The sequence below is a fragment of the Papio anubis genome, chromosome 11, assembly GCF_008728515.1.
Source record: "Papio anubis isolate 15944 chromosome 11, Panubis1.0, whole genome shotgun sequence".
Lineage (NCBI taxonomy): Eukaryota > Metazoa > Chordata > Mammalia > Primates > Cercopithecidae > Papio > Papio anubis.
This window is the reverse complement of record NC_044986.1, coordinates 99273438-99294975: the sequence shown is the minus strand read 5'-3', so window position 1 is coordinate 99294975 and position 21538 is coordinate 99273438. Positions and strand designations below refer to the sequence as shown.

At 36.6% G+C, this 21538-nt stretch overlaps 1 protein-coding gene across 17 annotated transcripts in view; it reads right to left on the bottom strand.

The window, feature by feature from the left end:
* ANKRD26 (ankyrin repeat domain 26) overlaps positions 1 to 21538 on the bottom strand; it is a 96399-nt gene that overhangs the window by 22766 nt on the left and 52095 nt on the right. For 14 of the 17 annotated variants that reach the window (XM_031652440.1, XM_031652437.1, XM_031652436.1 and 11 more), the window contains 10 exons: positions 18601 to 18753; positions 16413 to 16446; positions 15678 to 15819; positions 12215 to 12428; positions 10939 to 11122; positions 9948 to 10085; positions 7544 to 8500; positions 6814 to 6966; positions 2394 to 2464; positions 1940 to 2033 (listed from right to left, as the gene is read on the bottom strand). In XM_031652440.1, coding sequence (XP_031508300.1) covers positions 1940 to 2033; positions 2394 to 2464; positions 6814 to 6966; positions 7544 to 8500; positions 9948 to 10085; positions 10939 to 11122; positions 12215 to 12428; positions 15678 to 15819; positions 16413 to 16446; positions 18601 to 18753 — 2140 coding nt within the window. Of the gene's footprint in view, positions 1 to 1939; positions 2034 to 2364; positions 2465 to 6813; positions 6967 to 7543; positions 8501 to 9947; positions 10086 to 10938; positions 11123 to 12214; positions 12429 to 15677; positions 15820 to 16412; positions 16447 to 18600; positions 18754 to 21538 lie in introns of those variants that run through there. The other 3 variants (XM_031652430.1, XM_031652442.1, XM_031652444.1) reach the window with 2 other exon arrangements.

Sequence of the window (21538 nt, the reverse complement as noted above, 5' to 3'; positions counted from 1 at the left end):
CCTCATTGCTCCACTTTAGTATTCACAATGCAACCTTCTGATCTTCATTTCTACACAGGAAAGCATGAATGACCAGAGAATCCTGTTCTGCTTGTTAAACATCAAGCAGAACATCAATAAATACATCATTAAATTGGTACATCAATAAACTGGTATTGTGGATTACACAGCCAACTTTTCTGAGACTAGACTGTTTCGGTTTTTTTAGGTTTTTTTTTTTTTTTGAGACGGAGTCTCGCTCTGTCACCCAGGCTGGAGCGCAATGGCGCAATCTCGGCTCACTGTAACCTCCACCTCCTGGGTTCAAGCAATTCTCCTGCCTCAGCCTCCCGAGTAGCTGGGACTACAGTCACCTGCCACCATGCCTGGCTTGAGTAAGGAATATGGCAAATATTTGCATTTACAGTAGAGATAGGGTTTTGCCATGTTGGCCAGGCTGGTCTCAAACTCCTAACCTCAGGTGATCCACCCCGTCTCAGCCTCCCAAAGTGCTGGAATTACAAGCATGAGCCACTGTGCCCGGCAGGGACTGTTAAGGTTTTGAAAGATTGATGAACACAGATAAATGGGAAAAAAAGTTTCTGAATCTGCAGTGCTAGGAGCACTGTGTTATTCTGTGATGTCCTGTTGGAGCAGCCATTTCTACTTTTTCACAGGTTTCTCTTTTTTAAAATCCAAAGAGAAAAACACATTACTTTGGGGAAAAAATGCTTGTATAATGACCTAGTATCCATTCTTGATGAGGAATACAAATTTAGATTATAAAAGAAATTCAAATTGTAGATCAAATCATTACTCAAATTTCTTAAAATTTCAAAAGACATTATAAGCATTAGCAGGGACTCACAATTGTACACCAATGTCCATAGCAGCATTATTCACAATAAGCAAAAGACAGAAATAAGCCAAATGTCCATCAATGGATGAACGAACAAACAAAATGTACATAAAAAACACTGTTTTTAGGCTATCACAATCTTTTATATTAAAAATCTTACTACCAAATTCATTCATGTTATGAATTCAGTCAACTTCTATAACGTTAAGACTTGTACTACTAGTAGCAAGCAGTATTACCATGAATACAATAAATACTTTCATCAATGAAGATTATCATATTATCTAAAATATTCTTACATACAGATAGTCCCCAACTTACAACAGTCCAACTTATGTTTTTTGGACTATAAGAGCGTGTGAAACCACTACAATTTGGATTGACTTACCAGGGGTCAACTTATTAATATATTTTGACTTTACAATGGTGTGAAACCATCACAATTTCAACAAACTTCAAATTTTGAATTTTGATCTTTTCCCTGGCTAGCAATATGTGGTATATGAGATATTCAATACTTTATTATAAGATAGACTGTGTATTAGATGATTTTGTCAAACTGTAGGCTAATGTACGTGTTCAGAGCAGGTTTAAGGCTAAGCTATCATGTTTGGTAGGTGTATTAAATTTCATCTTATAATATTTTCAACTTATAATGTGTTTATGAGGATGTAACCCCATCTATCAGTTGAGGAACATCTGAAAATATGAAATTCGAAATGTTCCAAACTCTGAAACTCTGAGTGTGGACAGGATACCACAAATGGAAAATTCCATACCTAACCTCATGTGACGTATCACAGTGAAAACATGGTCAAAACTTTGTTTCATGCATAACATTATTTTAAAAATATTACATAAAATTAACTTCAGGCTACATATATAAGGTATATATGAAACACAAATGAATTTCATGTTTAGATTTGGGTCCTGTCTCCAAGATATCTCATTATGTACATACAAATATTCCAAAATAAAAAAAAAAATCCAAAATGTGAAATACTTCTAGTCTCAAGTACTTTAAATAAGGGATACTCCACTTCTCTTACTAAAGCAATAAAATTCCTTTTCACTATGACAGAAATTAAGAGGTTGACTTACCAAATTTGCATTTAACAGGTTTTTCTGAAGCTCCTCAATTTTGTCCATTTGCTTTTTGATTGTAACTTTTAACTTGGCATTATCTTTTTCAAGCCTGCAATGTATATTTTAGAATAATTATTCTCACAGATAAATTTTTAAAATACTGTGTAATTTCTTAGCAAACACCTGAAGGCATAATTACATAAATGCTTAAAGATTTCAAAAGTAGGTGATTCGGCAACTATCATTTTTCTAGTTGTGGTTTGTGGATAATGCACAAAATTCTAGGATAATATTTAAAAAGTGCATTTCAAAATTGCTTAATGCTGAAATTTTTCCTTGACTTCACACAGATGTACCTATGATCATAGCTGATACAATTCTCATACTACACTGCTTATTTGCTCTATAAATAACTGCTTATTTGCTCTATAAATAATCACGTTTTTCTGTGTGCTGCTTTAAATTTTACTTTTGCTTGTGATCTTGCATCTTCTCAGCACATCTGACAGCTTCTGTATGTCGATCCTGTGCTTCTTGCAACTAAAACAAAGAATAAAAAAAACACCACTTTACTAATAATCTAGTAAAATAATCTACTAAATAATAATCTACTAAAATCTGCCCACCACCTCTTTTTGTAACTAAACTGTATTGGAACACAGTCACACTCCTTTAATAGTTTATGGCTACTTTTGTGCTGTGGCTGTAGAGCTGATTTGCTGCAGCAGGTATCCATGGCTCCCAAAGTCTAAAATAATACTATCTGGCCCTTTACAGAAAAGTTTATCAACCTGCGTTCTACAACTAAAACACATTATTCTTGTTTTCAAACTATATTTTATCAGATAAATACTCAAATTTACAAACTTGGTAAAATGGAGAAAGACAGGAAATTACCTTATGGTAAGCATCTATATTTTTGCATTCCAAGCACCACCACGTCAACTAGAATTTTAATATTTATAGATGTGAATGACCATGGCGATGCCAGTGATTATAAAAATTAACATGATGGGCCGGGCGCGGTGGCTCACGCCTGTAATCCCAGCACTTTGGGAGGCCGAGGCGGGCGGATCACAAGGTCAGGAGATCGAGACCACAGTGAAACCCCGTCTCTACTAAAAATACAAAAAATTAGCCGGGCGCGGTGGTGGGCGCCTGTAGTCCCAGCTACTCAGGAGGCTGAGGCAGGAGAATGGCGTGAACCCGGGAGGTGGAGCTTGCAGTGAGCCGAGATCGCGCCACTGCACTCCAGCCTGGGCGACAGCGCGAGACTCCGTCTCAAAAAAAAAAAAAAAAAAAAAAAATTAACATGATGACATGTTAGTTGACAACTAGATGTTTCATGAAATTGAGAGGCAGTATCCACAGAGAAGCTGGAATAGCTGGGTGGGAATCCCAGCTCCACCAGTTACCAGCTGTGTGACCTTGAGCAAATTAATGCTCAGTGTCTCAGTTTCTTCATCGGTAAAATAGAAATGGTGACAGTAATAGTATCTATTTCACTGGGATGGTAAGCTGTGTGACCTTGAGCAAATTAATGCTCAGTGTCTCAGCTTCTTCATCGGTAAAATAGAAATGGTGACAGTAATAGTATCTATTTCACTGGGATGGTAAGATGATTCAGTCAAAGAATATGCACATAAAGTACTTACATGAGTACATGGCATATAGTGAGCTATATATGATATTTGCTGTTTTTGTGATTTTTACTGTATTTTGTGTTCTAATAAAATTGTATATTTTAGGCAGCTGGCATGCCAATGGAAGCGGTCTCCTATAGCTACACTGAATCATTCTTCACACCACTGGAAGTGAAAGCAAATGAGGAGCATGAGGCCCAGAATACACCCCTAGTGCTTCACAGAACTTTCGCCAATTCCACTAGCCAACAGTACTTTAAACAATTATAGATTACTTTGTCTCTGCTCTCCTCAGTGGGCGATGACCACAATGTAAACAGCACCTCCTGGAATGAGTAGTACATAACTTACATGGCCATCAGAGCACTGGACTAAAAACACTGGACTCTACTGCAGAACAAGGTTCCTAAATCAAGTCATTCCCAACAAGTATCTGTGCTGAGCTGCTTTAGCAAGCACTCTGATGAGCTTAAGGCTAAGGTTATGTCACATGGCATATCAGAAAAGCTGCAGCAAGAGCTCTTTGGGTGGTAAAGTGGTATGAATCTATGAATCCCAGCTCTGGCTACATAATAAAGAAATGTAAATTTAGATTTTTTTTATAGTGAGAAAAACATGAGCATTTGATTGAATAACTTTCCTTTATTAGATTAAGTGGTTTCCAGTTATATTTAATTACTTAAAATATATTTAGAATAACCACCTATGTTAGTCATGGGCTTGTAAAAAAATAAAATAATAAAAATAGAATAAAAGCTTTATTATATCAACGTCTCAAAAAAGAAATTCTTAGTATAATATAAAGTAATTTTAACCTAACAATTGCTAAGCTAAAATATTTTCAATTTATACAAGGATACGTGACAGGCATATCAGATATTATTCACCTCGCAGGCAAATTTATAATTAGATGAGTTTCTCTCTCATGAAAAAAATAAAATTGAAGTTAAATTAAGGGCAAATTGTTCTACACAGACTAGATAAAAAATGCTAAAATGTGAGGTCAATGAGAGCCAGAACGGTCAGAGAAAGCTTCCCAAAGGAGGGGGAATTGTGTGCCAGGTCTGAAGGAATGAGGCTAGACGAATACAAACTGCAAAGACAGGAAGAACAGCAGAAGTAAAGCAGGGAGATGGTGAAAGCAGCCCGAATAACCCTGAGGATAAAATCCAGTGGCAGGAGAATAAAAACATGTCTTATAAATGAATGTTCATCGCAGCATTATTTACAGTAGCCAAAAAGTGCAAACTAGAGGCCCATCCACTGATGAATGGATAACTGGTATAGCCATACAATAGAATATTATTCGACAATAAAAAGAAATGAAGTACTGATATGTGCTACAACACAGATGAACCCCAGAAACATGCTAAGTAAAAGAAGCCACTCATAAAAGACTGCATATTGTATGACTCTATTTATATGAAATGTTCAGAACAGACAAATTTAAGGAGACAAAAAGTAGATGGTGATTGCCTAGGACTGGAGAAGGTGGAGGGACACGGACGGGGATGGTAGTGATGGCTAAGGGATGTGGGGTTTCTTTTCAGAGTGATAACAATGTTCTAAAATTGACTGTGGTGATGGTTACACAACTCTGTAAATAATCTAAGAGACTGAATTTTACACCTTAAATGAGTGAACTGTATGGTATGCAAATTATATCTCAATGTTGTTTTTTAAAAATCCAAAAGAGGGATCTAGATAATTTTCTTAATTCTCTACTTTAGATATACATACTATACATAATCTAAATACTTCTATGTTTTTATAATATATTTTAAATGAAAGGAAAATGAAGGAAATGCCTATTTTAAATAGTTTATTAAAATATTTGTATTTTGGAGAAAAGTTAATGGCCTTTCTGTACAAATTAATTTGAAATCCATAAAATAAATCAACACAGATTCTGTATCCATTCACAAAAGTGAAAATAAGAAATAAGACAATTTTCTGCAACACTCCATTAAACATTATCCTCTAACTTAATCTGGTTTGCTTCACCATGACAATAGAAAAATCACTATAAAATACTGTTTAACAGGAAAAAAACTCTCTCAACTTCCATGAGGAATGATGTATAATTCTCAACTTTCGTAAGGGTAAATATTATTTTTTTAAATGTGTAATTATAAGAAAAAATGGCAGAATGAAAGTCAGAGTTTAATACACAAGATAAGTGCGGTGGCTCACATCTGTAATCCCAGCACTTGGGAGGCTCAGGCAGGTGGAACACGTGTGGTCAGGAATTCGAGACCAGCCTGGCCAACATGGTGAAACCGTGTCTCTATTAAAAATACAAAAATTAGGCCAGGCGTGGTGGCTCACTCCTGTAATCCCAGCACTTTGGGAGGCCGAGGAGGGTGGATCACCTGAGGTTAGGAGTTTGAGACCAACCTGGCCAACATCGCAAAACCCTATCTCTACTGTAAATACAAAAATTAGCCAGGCCTAGTGGTGGGCGCCTATAATCCCAGCTACTCGGGAGGCTGAGGCAGGAGAATCACTTGAACCCAGGAGGCGGAGGTTGCAATGAGCCAAGATCATGCCACTGCACTCCAGCCTGGGCTACAGAGTGAGACTCTGTCGCAAAAAAAAAAAAAAAAAAAAAAAAAAAAAAAATTAGCTGGGCATGCTGGCACACACCTGTAATGCCAGCTACTCAGGAGGCTGAGGCAGGAGAATCACTTGAGCCCAGGAGGTGGAGGTTGCAGTGAGCTGAGACAGTGCCACTGTATTCTAGCCTGGGCAACAGAGTGAGGCTGTCTCAAAAAAAAAAAAAAAAGCAGCAAGTGTATTATAAAGATAATAAAATTTAGGCCAGGTGCGGTGGCTCACGCCTGTAATCCCAGCACACTGGAAGGCTGAGGCGGGTGGATCACGAGTTCAGCAGATGGAGATCATCCTGGCTAACACGGTCAAACCTCGTCTCTACTAAAAAAAAAAAATAGCCAGGCATGGTGGCGGGCGCCTGTAGTCCCAGCTACTCAGGAGACTGAGGCAGGAGACTGGTGTGAACCTGGGAAGTGGGGCTTGCAGTGAACCGACATCGTGCCACCGTGCCACCATGCTCCAGCCTGGGCGATAAAGTGAGACTCCATCTCAAAGAAAAAAAAAAAGTTAATAAAATTTAAATTAATTATAACGAAAATACAAAAGAAGGTTACCTACTAAATTAGTATGATAAAACACTATATATTTAACCAGTTATAGATTAACTGTTGACATGTTAAATTTCATACATACTTGATTTCTGATTTGACCTAATTTCTTCTTTAAATCCTGTGTCTCATCCTCTAAATTAATACGATAACGTGATGTAACCTCCAGTGAAGCCTCTGACATAGATTGTTTTTTTAGGGTATCAGCCAGTTCTTGTTGAAGTTGTCTCACAACAACCTGATAAGACATTTTTGTTACTGATTTTTTAGACAATTCAAATTGACAAGAATAAAAATAAAATTACATCAACTGAAATATATAAAAAGCTACTGACAGAAAAGTATTAAGAGATATAGCAATATACTTCAGTTTATCTGGGAAATCTGGAATTAACTGTCAAAATAACACACTTAATTGAATCTTAATTTCAAAATACTCATTTCAGGCATGAGCATTTCCATTTATCTGTTTCATGGTGGCAGATAAATGGAAATGTTCTTAAGATGTGGCAACATAAAGACATTAAAATTTTATCTTCAGCAGTAAAAGACTACATTATTCACATTAGTTTACTATTCATACTAGTCTATTAACAGCTCATAACTTAAAACTCAAAATTTCATAGATGATACAATGTCTTTACTCAAAGTAAAGCATCTCTCAGCTCTTTTATTTGCTGAAAACAAGGGATGTTTCTAAACTGACAGCGTAAATAAGCTTATCTATTTATTTTTATAGTTAACTACATAACCGTATATTATTTTAAATTTTCTTTCGGGAGGTTTGAAAAATATTTATCTTTCTTGATACTTACTTCTCTTTCTGCCTTTTCATTTTCATATTGATACTGTCTTTCTTTTAAGTGATTACATTCACTGATTAACTCCTTATTTCTTTCTTCTAGCAGAAGACTTTGCTTTTCGCTCTCAGCTTGAAGTTTTTGCACAATAGCATGAAACTGGTCTTGAATATTAATCACTGTCTTCTCTTTATTGTCAGCCTTGTTGTGGGCATCATCCAGTTGTTGTCGAAGCAGCATGTTCTCACTTTGTAGTTGAGACAATCTCTCCTCTACAGACTCCTGCTTTCCAATGTATTTATTCACTTTAACTTGTTCATTTTGATACTTTTGTTCCATTTCCTTCATTTGACACTGGGTTTGGCTTAGGTCCTTTTGTACCCGTTCTAAACCCAAAGTCTTTTCTCTGAGGGCATCTCTTGTGTGATGGAGCTCAATTTCTAGGCTATTGAGTTTACTTTCAGTTTTAAATAGTTGTTGAGAAAGAATCTCATTGTTATCTTTTAGGTGAGACGCATCAAAATTCATTTTGTCCTGTAAACGAGACCACTCATCTCTCGCTCTCTGGAAAGCAAGTTCTAGGTCTCTTTTTGATGTCTCACTTTGATCACGATCATGTATAGCAGCAGCCAATCTCGAACGGTATGATTCAACTTCTGCTTCTAGTCTTTCCATGCTTTGCTTTTCACTCTCCAGTTTAGAATTTAGCATTGCATTCTCAGCTGTCAGAACACTAAGCCGTCCATTATACTGGGATATTGTTTGTGTTAATGTTTCCTCATTCTGCTTTATAGTCTTCTGAAGGTCTTCATTCTTTTCTTTTACAATTTCAAGGTCCTCAAAACATTTCTTTTCTTTTTCCTGGTTTTGATTTTTTATCGTGTCTATTTCTAGTCTTAACATAGCAATTTCTTCCTGCAACATGCTATTTTTATGCAGTAGGTCTTTTTCTTCTTCACGACTATGAGAATTCTAAGTAAAACAAAGGAAACTTTGAGTTAGCACCCAAGAAAATGACATATCATGATTTCCTTTGAAATTAAAGAATAAGCTGTACATTTTACAATAAAGGGTTGCAACAAGTGTATATCCAATTGAAAAAAAAAGTTGGATCAAAACTCAAACCTTATAGAGCATTAACTCCCCAAAGTTCAAAAATTTATTTGAAGACAATTAATCCATGAAAGTAAAACAGAAATCACTAGAAAATTTTTAAGAATCTCAGAATTGGAAAGGCCTTTCCCTGAAGTACAACAAATTCAAAAGCATAACAGATTAATAATTTGATCACATTAAAAAATTGGGTTTATATTCTGATATCTAACCCATACACCAACCCATAGTAAGAGCCTTGGCTCTGCATATATCTGGACAGACGAAATTTCCCGCAGTTTTTCAGGTTTCTTTTTTCTGAGAATATTCTATATTCTACTTTTCTCACATCTTTATAGTCAGTTATAACAATTAAGTTTATTGATGAATAATAAATCTAGGCATTGTACTAAGCACTTCTACTATATCAATGGACTCATTTAGTATCACGATTTTGAAAAGGAAAAGTTAAAAAAAATATAAGCAGCTGTATGATTTTCCCTGGGGCTTCTGACTCTATTTGTAGTCTTCTTTCACTAAATCAGTTATTTCTGTGGTATAAATATTTAAATACAAAAGAAGGCTTTTATTTCACAACACTAATGGTAAATAGGACAAAATCTGTAGAGCTCCTCTTAGAAAATCATGAGATGATTTGTTGTCGCAATAACTTTTGTTTCCTCTTCATAATGTTTGAAACTGTAATAATGTGAAACAGGGAGAAATATGCCGAACTGTTTTACTAGGAACAAAATACTTATTACTAAATTATCACTAAGTATATATCATGGCATATCATTGTTTCAAAAGCTCTTTGTACCAAAATAAGATACTACTTGCAGCACACTATTACTCTTCTCAAAAGTGAGAAGATTAATATCCAAAATATGGTCTCTGAACTGGCTGTACTTTTCCTCCCTTCCTGTGGGTGGAAGTAATAAACTAACCTCTCCATTAATATATCAAGGTGATGAAATCACTTCCAAAAACTCAAGCATTTATTGTTAGTAGCAAGGGTTTTGAGATTGTGGAAAGACTATCAATTCCTATGGAAGATATTAAAAGCTTCTCCTTTGGAAGAGGCCATTCTGAATGTTGTTACTTGACTGCTGCAGACAAGTGGAGCTGAATTAAGAACATCACTTTATCCAATGGACCAAAAACGCTACCACCACCCCCAAGATATACATATATGGCTTAAAAATCCTCAATACTTTCCAAGATGCATATATAGTTGGTTTTTAAAATATATACACATACAAATACATATACACACACAAATAAATATATACACATATTTGAAAATGACTAAAGGAAATAGAAATACCTCAGAATTCATTTTTCTTTGAGTCATTTCAATCTCCTTTTGTTTGGAAAGGTGATTGGTCAGAATTCCATCTTGTAACATTCTGGCATTCTGTTCTCGAGAAAGTTGCCTCTGAGTGTCATTTCGCTCTTGTACGACCTAGAGATATATTAAGTTTTGGGTCTATTAGCATTTTTTAAAAGTCTAAAAGGTTAATCAAGAGCAGAATTTTAAAACAAAAAAAACTTATAAAAAGGAAATAGCGGCCGGGCGTGGTGGCTCAAGCCTGTAATCCCAGCACTTTGGGAGGCCGAGACGGGCGGATCACGAGGTCAGATGGAGACCATCCCGGCTAACCCGGTGAAACCCCGTCTCTATCAAAAAATACAAAAAACTAGCCGGGCGAGGTGGCGGGCGCCTATAGTCCCAGCTACTCGGGAGGCTGAGGCAGGAGAATGGCGTAAACCCGGGAGGCAGAACTTGCAGTGAGCTGAGATCCGGCTACTGCACTCCAGCCTGGGCGACAGAGTGAGACCCCATCTCAAAAAAAAAAAAAAAAAAAAGGAAATAGCATATTAAAATGCAAGAACCTTTATTACTCAAGAATTACTCAAATTTTAATCACATAAATGTCAGCTAAATTCATCAAAGAGCAAAAACAGTTCTTAAATACAGGCAAATAAAGAATTGTGAAATAAAATGTCAAACATTTTACTAGTTTCATCATAATTTTAGAGATATTTAGCCTGTATTTTAACATTAAATGCCTAAATTAACATTTATGTTAGTGATAAAACTCAACTTATCCTCCATTCCTTCATTCAGAAAACAGAGACTGAGCATCTATTAGGTGCCAAGATTTATCATGAATAATTTTAGTTATAAAGGTCATAGGTCAGCTTAAGATAACATTTTTGTTTTAAACCTAGATAATATATATTAAATCAAAAGCATAAGTAATAGTGATGAAATAAAGTTAAAAATATAAAATTTTTATCCAAAATTAATTTACCTGATTCAAATTACTTTTTACAGTCCTCAATTCCATCTCCAGTGTTTGGAGACTCAGTTGAAGCTGTTGTTTCACTTCAACTTCTTTCCTATATTGCTCTTCTTTCCTTCTTAACTGTTCCCTAATTTTTTCATACAACATATCAGCATTTCTTCTCTTCTCTTCTTCTTGGTTTAAGCTAAATCTGCAGTTAAAGATGCTTATCTTAAAATCTGTATTGTTACAAAATAAAAAGTTCATTGTGTGATCTGCTGCTTCATATGTTGGTTTATCACCCTAATACAATTTCTGTGTTCTTGAATATCTTTCCTTTCTAGTTCTCCGATTTTTAATTTCTCACTTCAGTCTTTTCCAAAGGACATATATACTTGAAAGGCAGTGATGAAAGAACATTCTGTTAACTGGTAGGTTTCTGTTACAAGTACCTTTGGCAAATATTATGGAAAAGGATATTGGAAATGATTCAATAAAAATGCAAGTTGAAAATTATCTTTTTGGCCGGGTGCCAGTGGTTCATGCCTGTAATCTTATCACTTTGGGAGGCTGAGAAGGGCACATTACTTGAGGTCAGGAGTTCGAGACCAGCCTGGCCAACAGGGTGAAACCACATCTCTATTAAAGATATAAAAAATGAGCCAGGTGTGGTGGCATGCGCCTGTAATCCCAGCTACTCAGGAGGCTGAGGCAAGAGAACCCATGAGGCAGATGTTGCAGTGAGCCGAAATCACGCCACTGCACTCCAGCCTGGGCAACACAGCAAGACTCCATTTCAAAAATAAAAAAAAAATTTAGGTTGAAAAAATGGGCATTTCATTCTCTATTAATTGAAACGTAAATTAACATAAACTTTCTTGAGAACAATTTAAAAATCTGGATCAAAGGCCTTTTTTAAAAAAAATTCCTATAAACAATTCTATATTGAAGAATTTATTCAAAGTAAATAATTAGAAATATAGAAAAAGATTTATAAAAAGGTATTCCTTCCAGCATTAACTATAATACAAAAAAATTGTAAACCCAAAACTTATTCTGTTAAATAAATAATGAGACTTCTGTATGACAAACTTCTACATAGCCATTAAAGTGATTTAAAAGAATATATATTTAGTAGATGTTCATAGTTAAGAACTAGTTATATTATTTCCAAGAATTTCACACTCCACAAGACTAAGCTTTCTTCCCTGCTAAGCCCCAGAAGGTAAGTCAGCAATTACAAGAATTCTATATATCTTTAGTACAAATAGTTAAACATTTCTTTAAAACTAGGCTATCATACCTCAAAGAGCACAGTTCTCGTTCCCATTCAACTTTTTGATGCTCTAACTGTGATTTTATTTCTTTTGTTTCAGATAGCTCCTTTTGTAGTACACTAACCTTATCTTCCATTTTTTTAATTTTTACTGTAAGTAGTTCACAGTGATTTTTTTTAAGTTCTAATAATCTTTCACATGAAAGAGCTGCATCCTGGATTTTCAATAGGCTAACAGAATCTGTATCAGGGAGAAAACAAGACAGAAATATATGAGTACTTTTCACATATAACACACTATACACTATAACTCATTAAGACACTGACCAATTATATACTGAGGGCCTACAATGTGGAAGACATTAAACTAAGCTCTGCAGATAAAACAGACAAGACCTCTGCACTTGCTTAGCTTAAAGTACAGTTAAGAAAGACAAAAAAAGTCACAATTATGAATTCAGATAGATGCTGTAAGGAAGCAAGAGTTCTATGACCACAAAAGATAATTTGATCTATACTGGGCCCAGGTAAGATTTCCCTGAAGGAGAGGTGGCTACACTGAGAAATGAAGGACGAGAAGGCAGCAGTTCAGCAAAGGGGGAAGAAAAGCATCCAGCCAGTCTGTGGTATGTGCTGAGCCTCTAGTGCAGTCTGCTTCAAGTACTAACTTTCCTTCTTTCCTGAAATGACCAAAGACAAAACAGACAAAATACATGAAACAATGAGTTTCAAGACAGTGGACTCAGGCAATGAACACAATGATCCCTGACAGACAAGAAACAAAAGAAGTGGCTGGGCATGGTGGGTCACACCTGTAATCCCAGCACTTTAGGAGGTGAGGTGAGCAGATCACCTGAGGCTAGGGGTTCGAGACCAGTCTAGCCAACATAGTGAAACCCTGTCTCTACTAAAAATACAAAAATTAGCAGGGCGTGGTGACGGGTGCCTGTAATCACAGCTACTTGGGAGGCTAAGGCAGGAGAATTGCTTGAACCCAGGAGGCGGAGGTTGCAGTGAGCTGAGATTGCACCACTGTACTCCAGCCTGGGCGACAGAGTAAGACTCTGTCTCAAAAAAAAAAAAAAAAAAAAAAAGAAAGAAAAGAAAAGAAACAAAGGAAGTAAGTCTTATGGTCTTATGAATGCCCAGAGCCCGGCCTTCAGAGTTTCCAGGCCATGACGTGGGGAGGAAAAACTGACATAAAGTCCAGCAAACTCCCTGAGTTGAAGTGATGAAGCTGAGAGTCTGGCAAACGCAAAGTAGACAGAGATCACAGGACACTAGAGAGGAATGAGAGATACAGAGAAAGAACCCTGGAGATCTCCAGAGATCCCCTCTTGGGTATTGAGCAGTGTAATAAACAGTGCATGTATGCCAGGAAACTACCTGAAAGCAAAGAAAAAACCACCTAAAAAAAGAGAGGAAATCCTGCCTGGTGCTTCCACAGCACCAAGAGTATTCATTCCCACAGTCAGGCTGGAAAAACTCATACCTCTCAAGACAATGAATAATCAGAAAGGTATTGCCTCAGGAGTGGGGAATTAGCCCAAATCATAGAAGCAAGATAGGAAAAAGTCAAGCTGTTTATATGGAATTCAACTGTACCCCAAAATAAAGCTCAAGAAGACAAGTGGAGGCATGGAAGATATTTTTTTAAAAACCAGATTGCACTTGTAGAGATGCAAATTACAATGTCAAAGATGAAAACTAAATTAGATGGAAATAAACACAGATGAACCATCACAAAAGAAAAGATTCATAACTTTGAGACACCAATGAACTATGGAAAAAAATCCAAGCAGCTAATATATAAGCCCCCAAAGAGGGAGGAAGAGAGACAGAAAAAAAAAAAGTGAAGAAAAATTGGCCAAAACTTCCTAAACTTAATAAATTAACTATAATCCCACAGATTCAGAAAGGATATGGCTAGGAGAGAAAAAAATGAAAGCCTACTATTATAATTATACTGTATACCAGAACTATAACAAAATTATACATATATGATGTGGTATGATATTATATGAAGGTAGACTGTGATAAGTTCAAGTCATATGCTATAAATCCTAAAGCAACCACTAAGATAGCAAAACAAAGAGTCATAGCTTATAAGCCAAAAAACAAAAAACCAAAAACCTGAGATAAAACTCAGGAGCATCTGTAGATCAATGGAACACAATAGAGTTGAGAAGTAGACCCACATGTATGCAGTCAACTTATTTTTGACAAAGGCACAATGGCAAATGCAGTAGGAAAAGGCTAGCCTTTCTGACGTATGATGCTGGAACAATTGCATGTCCATATCCAAAAAGATGAACTTGAATCCATACTTCGATCCATACAAAAATAGGAACTCAAAATGGATCACAGACCTAAATATAAGACCCAAAACTGGCTGGGCACGGTGGCTCATGCCCGTAATCCCAGCACTCTGGGAGGCCAAGGTGGGCGGATCACTTGAGGTCGGGAGTTTGAGACCAGCCTGGCCAACATGATGAAATCACGCCTCTATTAAAAATACAAAAAAAGCCGGCAGGGCACAGTGGGTGGCTCACGCCTGTAATCCCAGCACTTTGGGAGACCAAGACGGGCAGATCACAAGGTCAGGAAATCAAGAATATCCTGGCTAACACGGTGAAACCCCGTCTCTACTAAAAATACAAAAAATTTGCCAGGCCTGGTGGCGGGCGCCTGTAGTTCCAGCTACTTGGGAGGCTGAGGCAGCAGAATAGAGTGAACCCAGGAGGCAGAGCTTGCAGTGAGCCGAGATCGCGCCACTGCACTCCAGCCTGGGTGACAGAGCGAGACTCCATCCCAAAAAACAAAAAAACAAACAAACACAATAAACAAACAAAAAAACACAAAAAAAAACCCCAAAACAAACAAAAAAACCTGGGTACGGTGGCACACGCCTATAATCCCAGTTACTCAGGAGGCTGAGACACAAGAATCGCTTGAACCTGGGAGGTGGAGGTTTCAGTTACAGTGCACTCCAACCTGAGTGACAGAGTGAGATTTTGTCCAAAGAAAGACCTAAAGCTATAAAACTTCTAGAAAAAAAGCATAGGAGGAAATCTTTGTGACCCTGTGTTAAGCAAAGACTTCTTAAATGCGATACAAAAAGCAAAATCCATAATTAAACAGATAAATTGGACTTAATCAAAATTAAAAACTTCTGCTCTTCAAAAGATAGCATTAAGAGAATGAAAAGTCAACAAAACAATTAACAAATAAAATTTAAAAAAAAAGAGAGAATGAAAAGTCAAGCCACAAACTGGGAGAAAAAAATCCCTGCAAAAAACATAGCTAACAAAGGAATAATATCAAGAATATATTATATAAAGATCTCTTCAGCTTTGCACAGTGGCAGCATTGTAGCCACCAATTAAACACAGCATAATGTATGCCAAGTGTGCATACATTTCACTTTATTACTTTGCATACATTACAGTGGGATACATAAAAAGGCCTTAAATTTCTGCAATGGGCCTACCTTGACACTCCATTCCAAGTTGTTCAATGAGCAACATAAAATTCTTGTAACTAGAGCGGGGCAGCTCACAATCCTCCGAGGCTGTTTCAGATGACTGAGTTAAGTCATCAACATCATCCATAGACTGTATTTGGTTTTTGACCTATGGGGTTGAAATAAATAACACTGTTTCAAAATGTCCCCCAAATATTTATAGCACATACAGAAGTGGTAATTATCCATCTTTCTATATGAGCAAAAACACAGGTATTTCTTTAAAAGAACTGATTTTAGTTAAAAGGATATATTATCAACGGCTAGTGCTTCTTATTCAGTTTTTCAAAGTAAATGTCTTTACAACAAAAGATTCTCTGTTTTTTTTTTTCATTTCTTTTTTTTTTTTTTTTTTGACATCGGGTCTTGTTCTATCACCCAGGCTGGAGTGTAGCATTGTGATCATAGCTCACTGCAGCTTCAAATTCCTGGGCTCAACCAATCCTCTCACCTCAGCCTCCCAAGGAGCTGGGACTACAGGCATGCTCACCATGCCTGGTTAATTTTTTCTTAATTTTTGTAAAGACAAGGCTCTCACTATGTTACCTAGGCTGGTCTCAAATTCCTGGAGTCAAGCAATCCTCCTGCTTTAGCCTTCCAAAATGCTGGGATTACAGGTGTGAGCCACTGTTCCCAGCCCACTTTATCTTTTATAATGTATTTTTTTAAACAATAATTTTGATAATTTATTTTTTACAGTACCTTGTTCTTTTCATTAGATGTTTTCTTACTAGGCCTAAAAAAAAAAAAAAAAAAAAAAAAAACACCTTTCAGGCAAATAGTAAATATGTAAAATGTAAGGAATATCTAAAATTATTGTTTTTTTTAAATAAAAGCTCTGCATTTGTAATTTATTTACCCTATTCATAAAGTTCACAGGAATATTTTTTACAGGTAATATAAAAGATAATAACTTTCTACAAGGGGTATTGAACCATAAACAGAAAAAGTAAAAGTAAGGGACAAGAAAAATATACTAATATCATAACAAACAAATTTAGATCAAGCTTTCTGACAGTCAAAGCCAAAGGAAAACACAGTGTTACTTGCGTTACTCAATAGAAAGAAATATACCAGGTTTTTTTTGGTATTGACCTTTTCAATAAAAACAAGCTTTTACTGGCACTAAAACCTATTTGGAATGTATTACTTAACACCCTTACATGAGGGAAACCCTTTTTGAATGACGATATTAGCTTTTTTCAGGAGTCACAATGCAGGTACTATGCATTATTCTAAGCACTGTACGTTAAACTCATTTTAATCCTAACAATAATTCTGTGAGGTTGATAAAATATTAGGTATTTTATAAAGGAAGAAACTAGGCACAGAAAAGCCAAGGAATTTGCCCAAGCACATATTGCTGGTCAGTAGCAGACCCAAAATTCAAACCCAAAAATTCTAGCTCTGAAACATATTTTGCTGTGCTGTGAAAGTAATATTTATTTTCAAGTGTTTTAAGTGATATGATAGCAGATGAATCTATATTTTCATTCTATTTCTGGTTATAATTATAAACAATAATTTTTTAATCTTGTAAATATTTTTAAAATAAAAAGACCTTATATCTAGCCAATTTGGAAACCTACTTTCAATAAGCTCAACATTTATTTTTTCTAAAGAAATTCATCAACGTTCATTCATTCATCTACTCAACTCTTTATTCATGCATTCAAAAATCCTTACTGAAGCTGGGCATGGTGCCTCACGCCTGTAATCCCAGCCCTTTGGGAGGCCAAGGTGGGCAGATCACTTGAGGTCAGGAGTTCAAGACCAGCCTGGCCAACATGGCAAAACCCTGTCTCTACTAAAAATACAAAAAATAGCCAGGCATGGTGGTGTGCACCTGTAGTCCCAGCTACTTGGGAGGCTGAGGCATGAGAATTGCTTGAACCCAAGAGACGGAGGTTGCAGTGAGCTGAGATCATGTCACTGCACTCCAGCCTGGGCAACAGAACAAGACTCTGACAAAAAAAAAAAAAAGAAAAAAAAATCCTTTTTGAGCATACAATATATGTCAATGACACTATTAGCATAAGGCAACATGGTTTTTAATATTTTAGAACTTTATAACCTAAAAATAAGTCTGTGATAGATTGTCAATGGTTTAATTTTCTACGGTACATAAACAAAATCCTCCCCTTCTCCCCAGAATCTAAACAACTATTAAGTTAATACACCTGATCTTACAAAATCATAGCTGTTCATGATGCTATTGTCAAAAGTACTCTGATATCTTCAATTACCAAGAATTATTTAAATTCAATTCAGTATGACCTACATGGTTTGCATGTTTATTATTAGATAATTTTTTAAAATCCATATACGATAGTTTAACTTGTAGATCGTCATCAACACATTCAATTATATAAGAATATTCCATTTCTGAAACAATTCTAAATGAACAATCTCTTTTTATACAGCAAAAAACTACATAAATAGAAGTTCTAAGAACAGTTAGTTTATTATAAATCTTTAAAAGATAAAGGATCAAGCTTTTTGAGGCTTAGACATGCAAACAAAACTAAATTTCATAAGCATTTCCTTCTCTACTGGGTCACTCCCAAAAGCATGTAAATATACGTTTTAAAATAAAAAAGAAAGAAGGCTCCCTTGAATCCCACATTCTTCTTCAGTTACCACCCGTTTACCTACTGCCTCTCAGTCCAAGTTCTCTCAAACACTGTCAAAGCCCATCCACTACAGTCAGGGCTCCATGGTGACCATTTATTGAAACTGCTGCTTGTCAAAGTTGTCCTCATCTTAATCTTTCGGCAGCATGGAAACAGTTGATATTCTCTAGCTTTGGGAGACTACATCATTCTATTTTCAGAAAAAAAATTATTACTAACCTTCCTCCATAGAGAAATAAAGAAATCACAGATTTTACCTTTCTTCGTCCTCATCTATTTCACTTAAACTGCTGTCATCATCCACTTGTAGCAGGCCACCAGTTAGTAAACCGGCTTTCTCAAACACTGGTGAATTCACAGATTCTTTCGCAGTTCTCTTTACTTCCTTCATTTGCAAGGCAGGACCACTACTTTAAAAAATCCATGGGAAGTGACAGTTAGATAAGAAAAAAGAAAAAAAGAAACAAAACGCAGAAACAGAGTTAAGGAACAAAAAAGAATTAAAAAAATTTAAAAATCCATTAAAAAGCCAATGTTTTCTAATAATTCTGACAAACAAAAAACGGTGGCTCAAGCCTGTAATCCCAGCACTTTGGGAGGCCGAGACGGGCGGATCACGAGGTCAGGAGATCGAGACCATCCTGGCTAACATGGTGAAACCCCGTCTCTACTAAAAAGTGCAAAAAAATAGCTGGGCGAGGTGGCGGGCGCCTGTAGTCCCAGCTACTCAGGAGGCTGAGGCAGGAGAATGGCGTAAACCCGGGAGGCGGAGCTTGCAGTGAGCTGAGATCCGGCCACTGCACCCCAGCCTGGGCGACAGAGCGAGACTCCGTCTCAAAAAAAAAAAAAAAAAAAAAAAAATTTTTCCTCCACCTCAATTCATTCACTAATTCAAAAAACACAAATTACCAACAACATAAGAGGAAATGTATATTCCCTGCTTCAAAAACCATAATTTTATCATACCATTATGATAAAATGTGATATGTAAGAGTTAATATATGAAAAGGTACATCTGAGCATAAGGACAGTTTTAAAACAGAAGAGACAAAATAGAGGACTTCACAAGACAAAAAAGTGAGAGAAAACCATTCTACTTAGAGATAGAAGGTGAGCAGAGATTAGGCCCACAGCGTCTAGATGTTTCCTAGGAACTTGAAAGAAAAAAAAGAAACTAGAGAGAGGTGAATGCTACACTAAACTTGAATGCTACAGTAAAAGGCTAGAGCTCACAAGCAATGATCTTTAGACATGGAAGTAACAATTAGATTTGGGCTATATTTTTGGTTTTGGTTTTAAATATAATGTTTCACTTAAATGAAGTTTTTTTTCAAACAAAGTTTTAAAAATAGAATGATACGGCCGGGCGCGGTGGCTCAAGCCTGTAATCCCAGCACTTTGGGAGGCCGAGGCGGGTGGATCACGAGGTCAGGAGATCGAGACCATCCTGGCTAACACGGTGAAACCCCGTCTCTACTAAAAATACAGAAAACTAGCCGGGCGAGGTGGCGGGCGCCTGTAGTCCCAGCTACTCGGAGGCTGAGGCAGGAGAATGGCGTGAACCTGGGAGGCGGAGCTTGCAGTGAGCCGAGATCGCGCCACTGCACTCCAGCCTGGGTGACACAGCGTGAGACTCCGTCTCAAAAAAAAAAAAAAAAAAAAATAGAATGATACACATATAACATGAAAGAAGAAATTAGGAAAATATCCGGGTGGGGGAAAAAACCCTTACTTTTAGAATACCTGTATGTCATTATATGCAGCTCCAAAATAACAATATTCTGATTAGTTATGATTTTGTTTGAAAATAAAATAATGGGTGGGGCACGGAGGCATGCCTGTAATCCCAGCACTTTGGGAGGCTGAGGCGGGTGAATCACGAGGTCAGGAGTTCATGACCAGCTGGCCAAGATGGTGAAACCCCATCTCTACTAAAAATACAAAAAAATTAGTCTGGTGTGATGGCGTGGGCCTGTAATCCCAGCTACTTGGGTGGCTGAGGCAGGTGAATTGCTTGAGCACGGGAGACAGAGGTTGTAGTGAGCTGAGATCACGACACTGCACTCCAGCCTGGGCAACAAGAGCGAAACTCCATCTCAAAAAAAGAAAAGAAAAGAATTTGGTAACTTTTATAGACTTTTAGCCTAGTTAGAGTTACCACCAGAAAATCTGTAATTATTATTATTATTACTTTTGGAGATGGAGTCTCGCCTTGTGTCCAGTTTGGAGTGCAGTGGCACAATCTTGGCTCACTGCAACTTTTGCCTCCCAGGTTCAAGCGATTCTCCTGCCTCAGCTTCCCCAGTAGTTGGGTTTACAGGCGCCTGCCACCACGCCTGCCTAATTTTGTATTTTTAGTAGAGATGGGGTTTTACCATGTTTTCCAGGCTCGTCCGGAACTCTGACCTCAAGTGATCCACCTGCCTCAGCCTCCCAAAGTGCTGGGATTACAGGCATGAGCCACCGCGCCCAGTCATAACTACTTTTTTATGGTCTAAAAACATGCACAAGGATATCACTATCATATACCTACATAATTTACAGAGACTGAAATTTCCCACTGTGTTTGTTAAGAGTTGACCGTGAGCCCCTAAAAATACCCAATATACTGAAATGTTTACATGCACTACAGATCCCTCTGTGTAGGGCTTTCTCAAACACTGGTGAATTCACAGATTGTAATTCAGATTAATTTGAGAGCCCAACATTTGGGATACTATAATAAATATCCTTAACATACATATGTATATATGTAATGTGCTTATATAAATATCCTTAAAATACATATTATTTATCTTTAACATGTTATATATATTACATATAGGCTTACTGTATACTATACATAATATATAATAAATGTCCTTGTGTGTGTACATTTTTACATAAGTCATATTTTCCTGTAGAATCTAGTCCCAGAAGTGAAGCTGTTAGGTTAAAGATAGGAAATATTTGAAATTCTAATACATACTAAATTATGCTTCAGAAAGGATTTACCAATTTCATTTACCAACAGTGTACGAGAATGCCTTTTTTCTTGCATTTGCCATCACTGGGTATTATTTTTTAAATAAAATATCAATATGACTGAAACAACTGGTATCTCAATGTTTGTTAATTTGCCTTTTTCTAATTACAAGACAAGGTTGCATATCCCTTGTATAATAAAAGTATAATATTTGTTAATCAGAATATTAG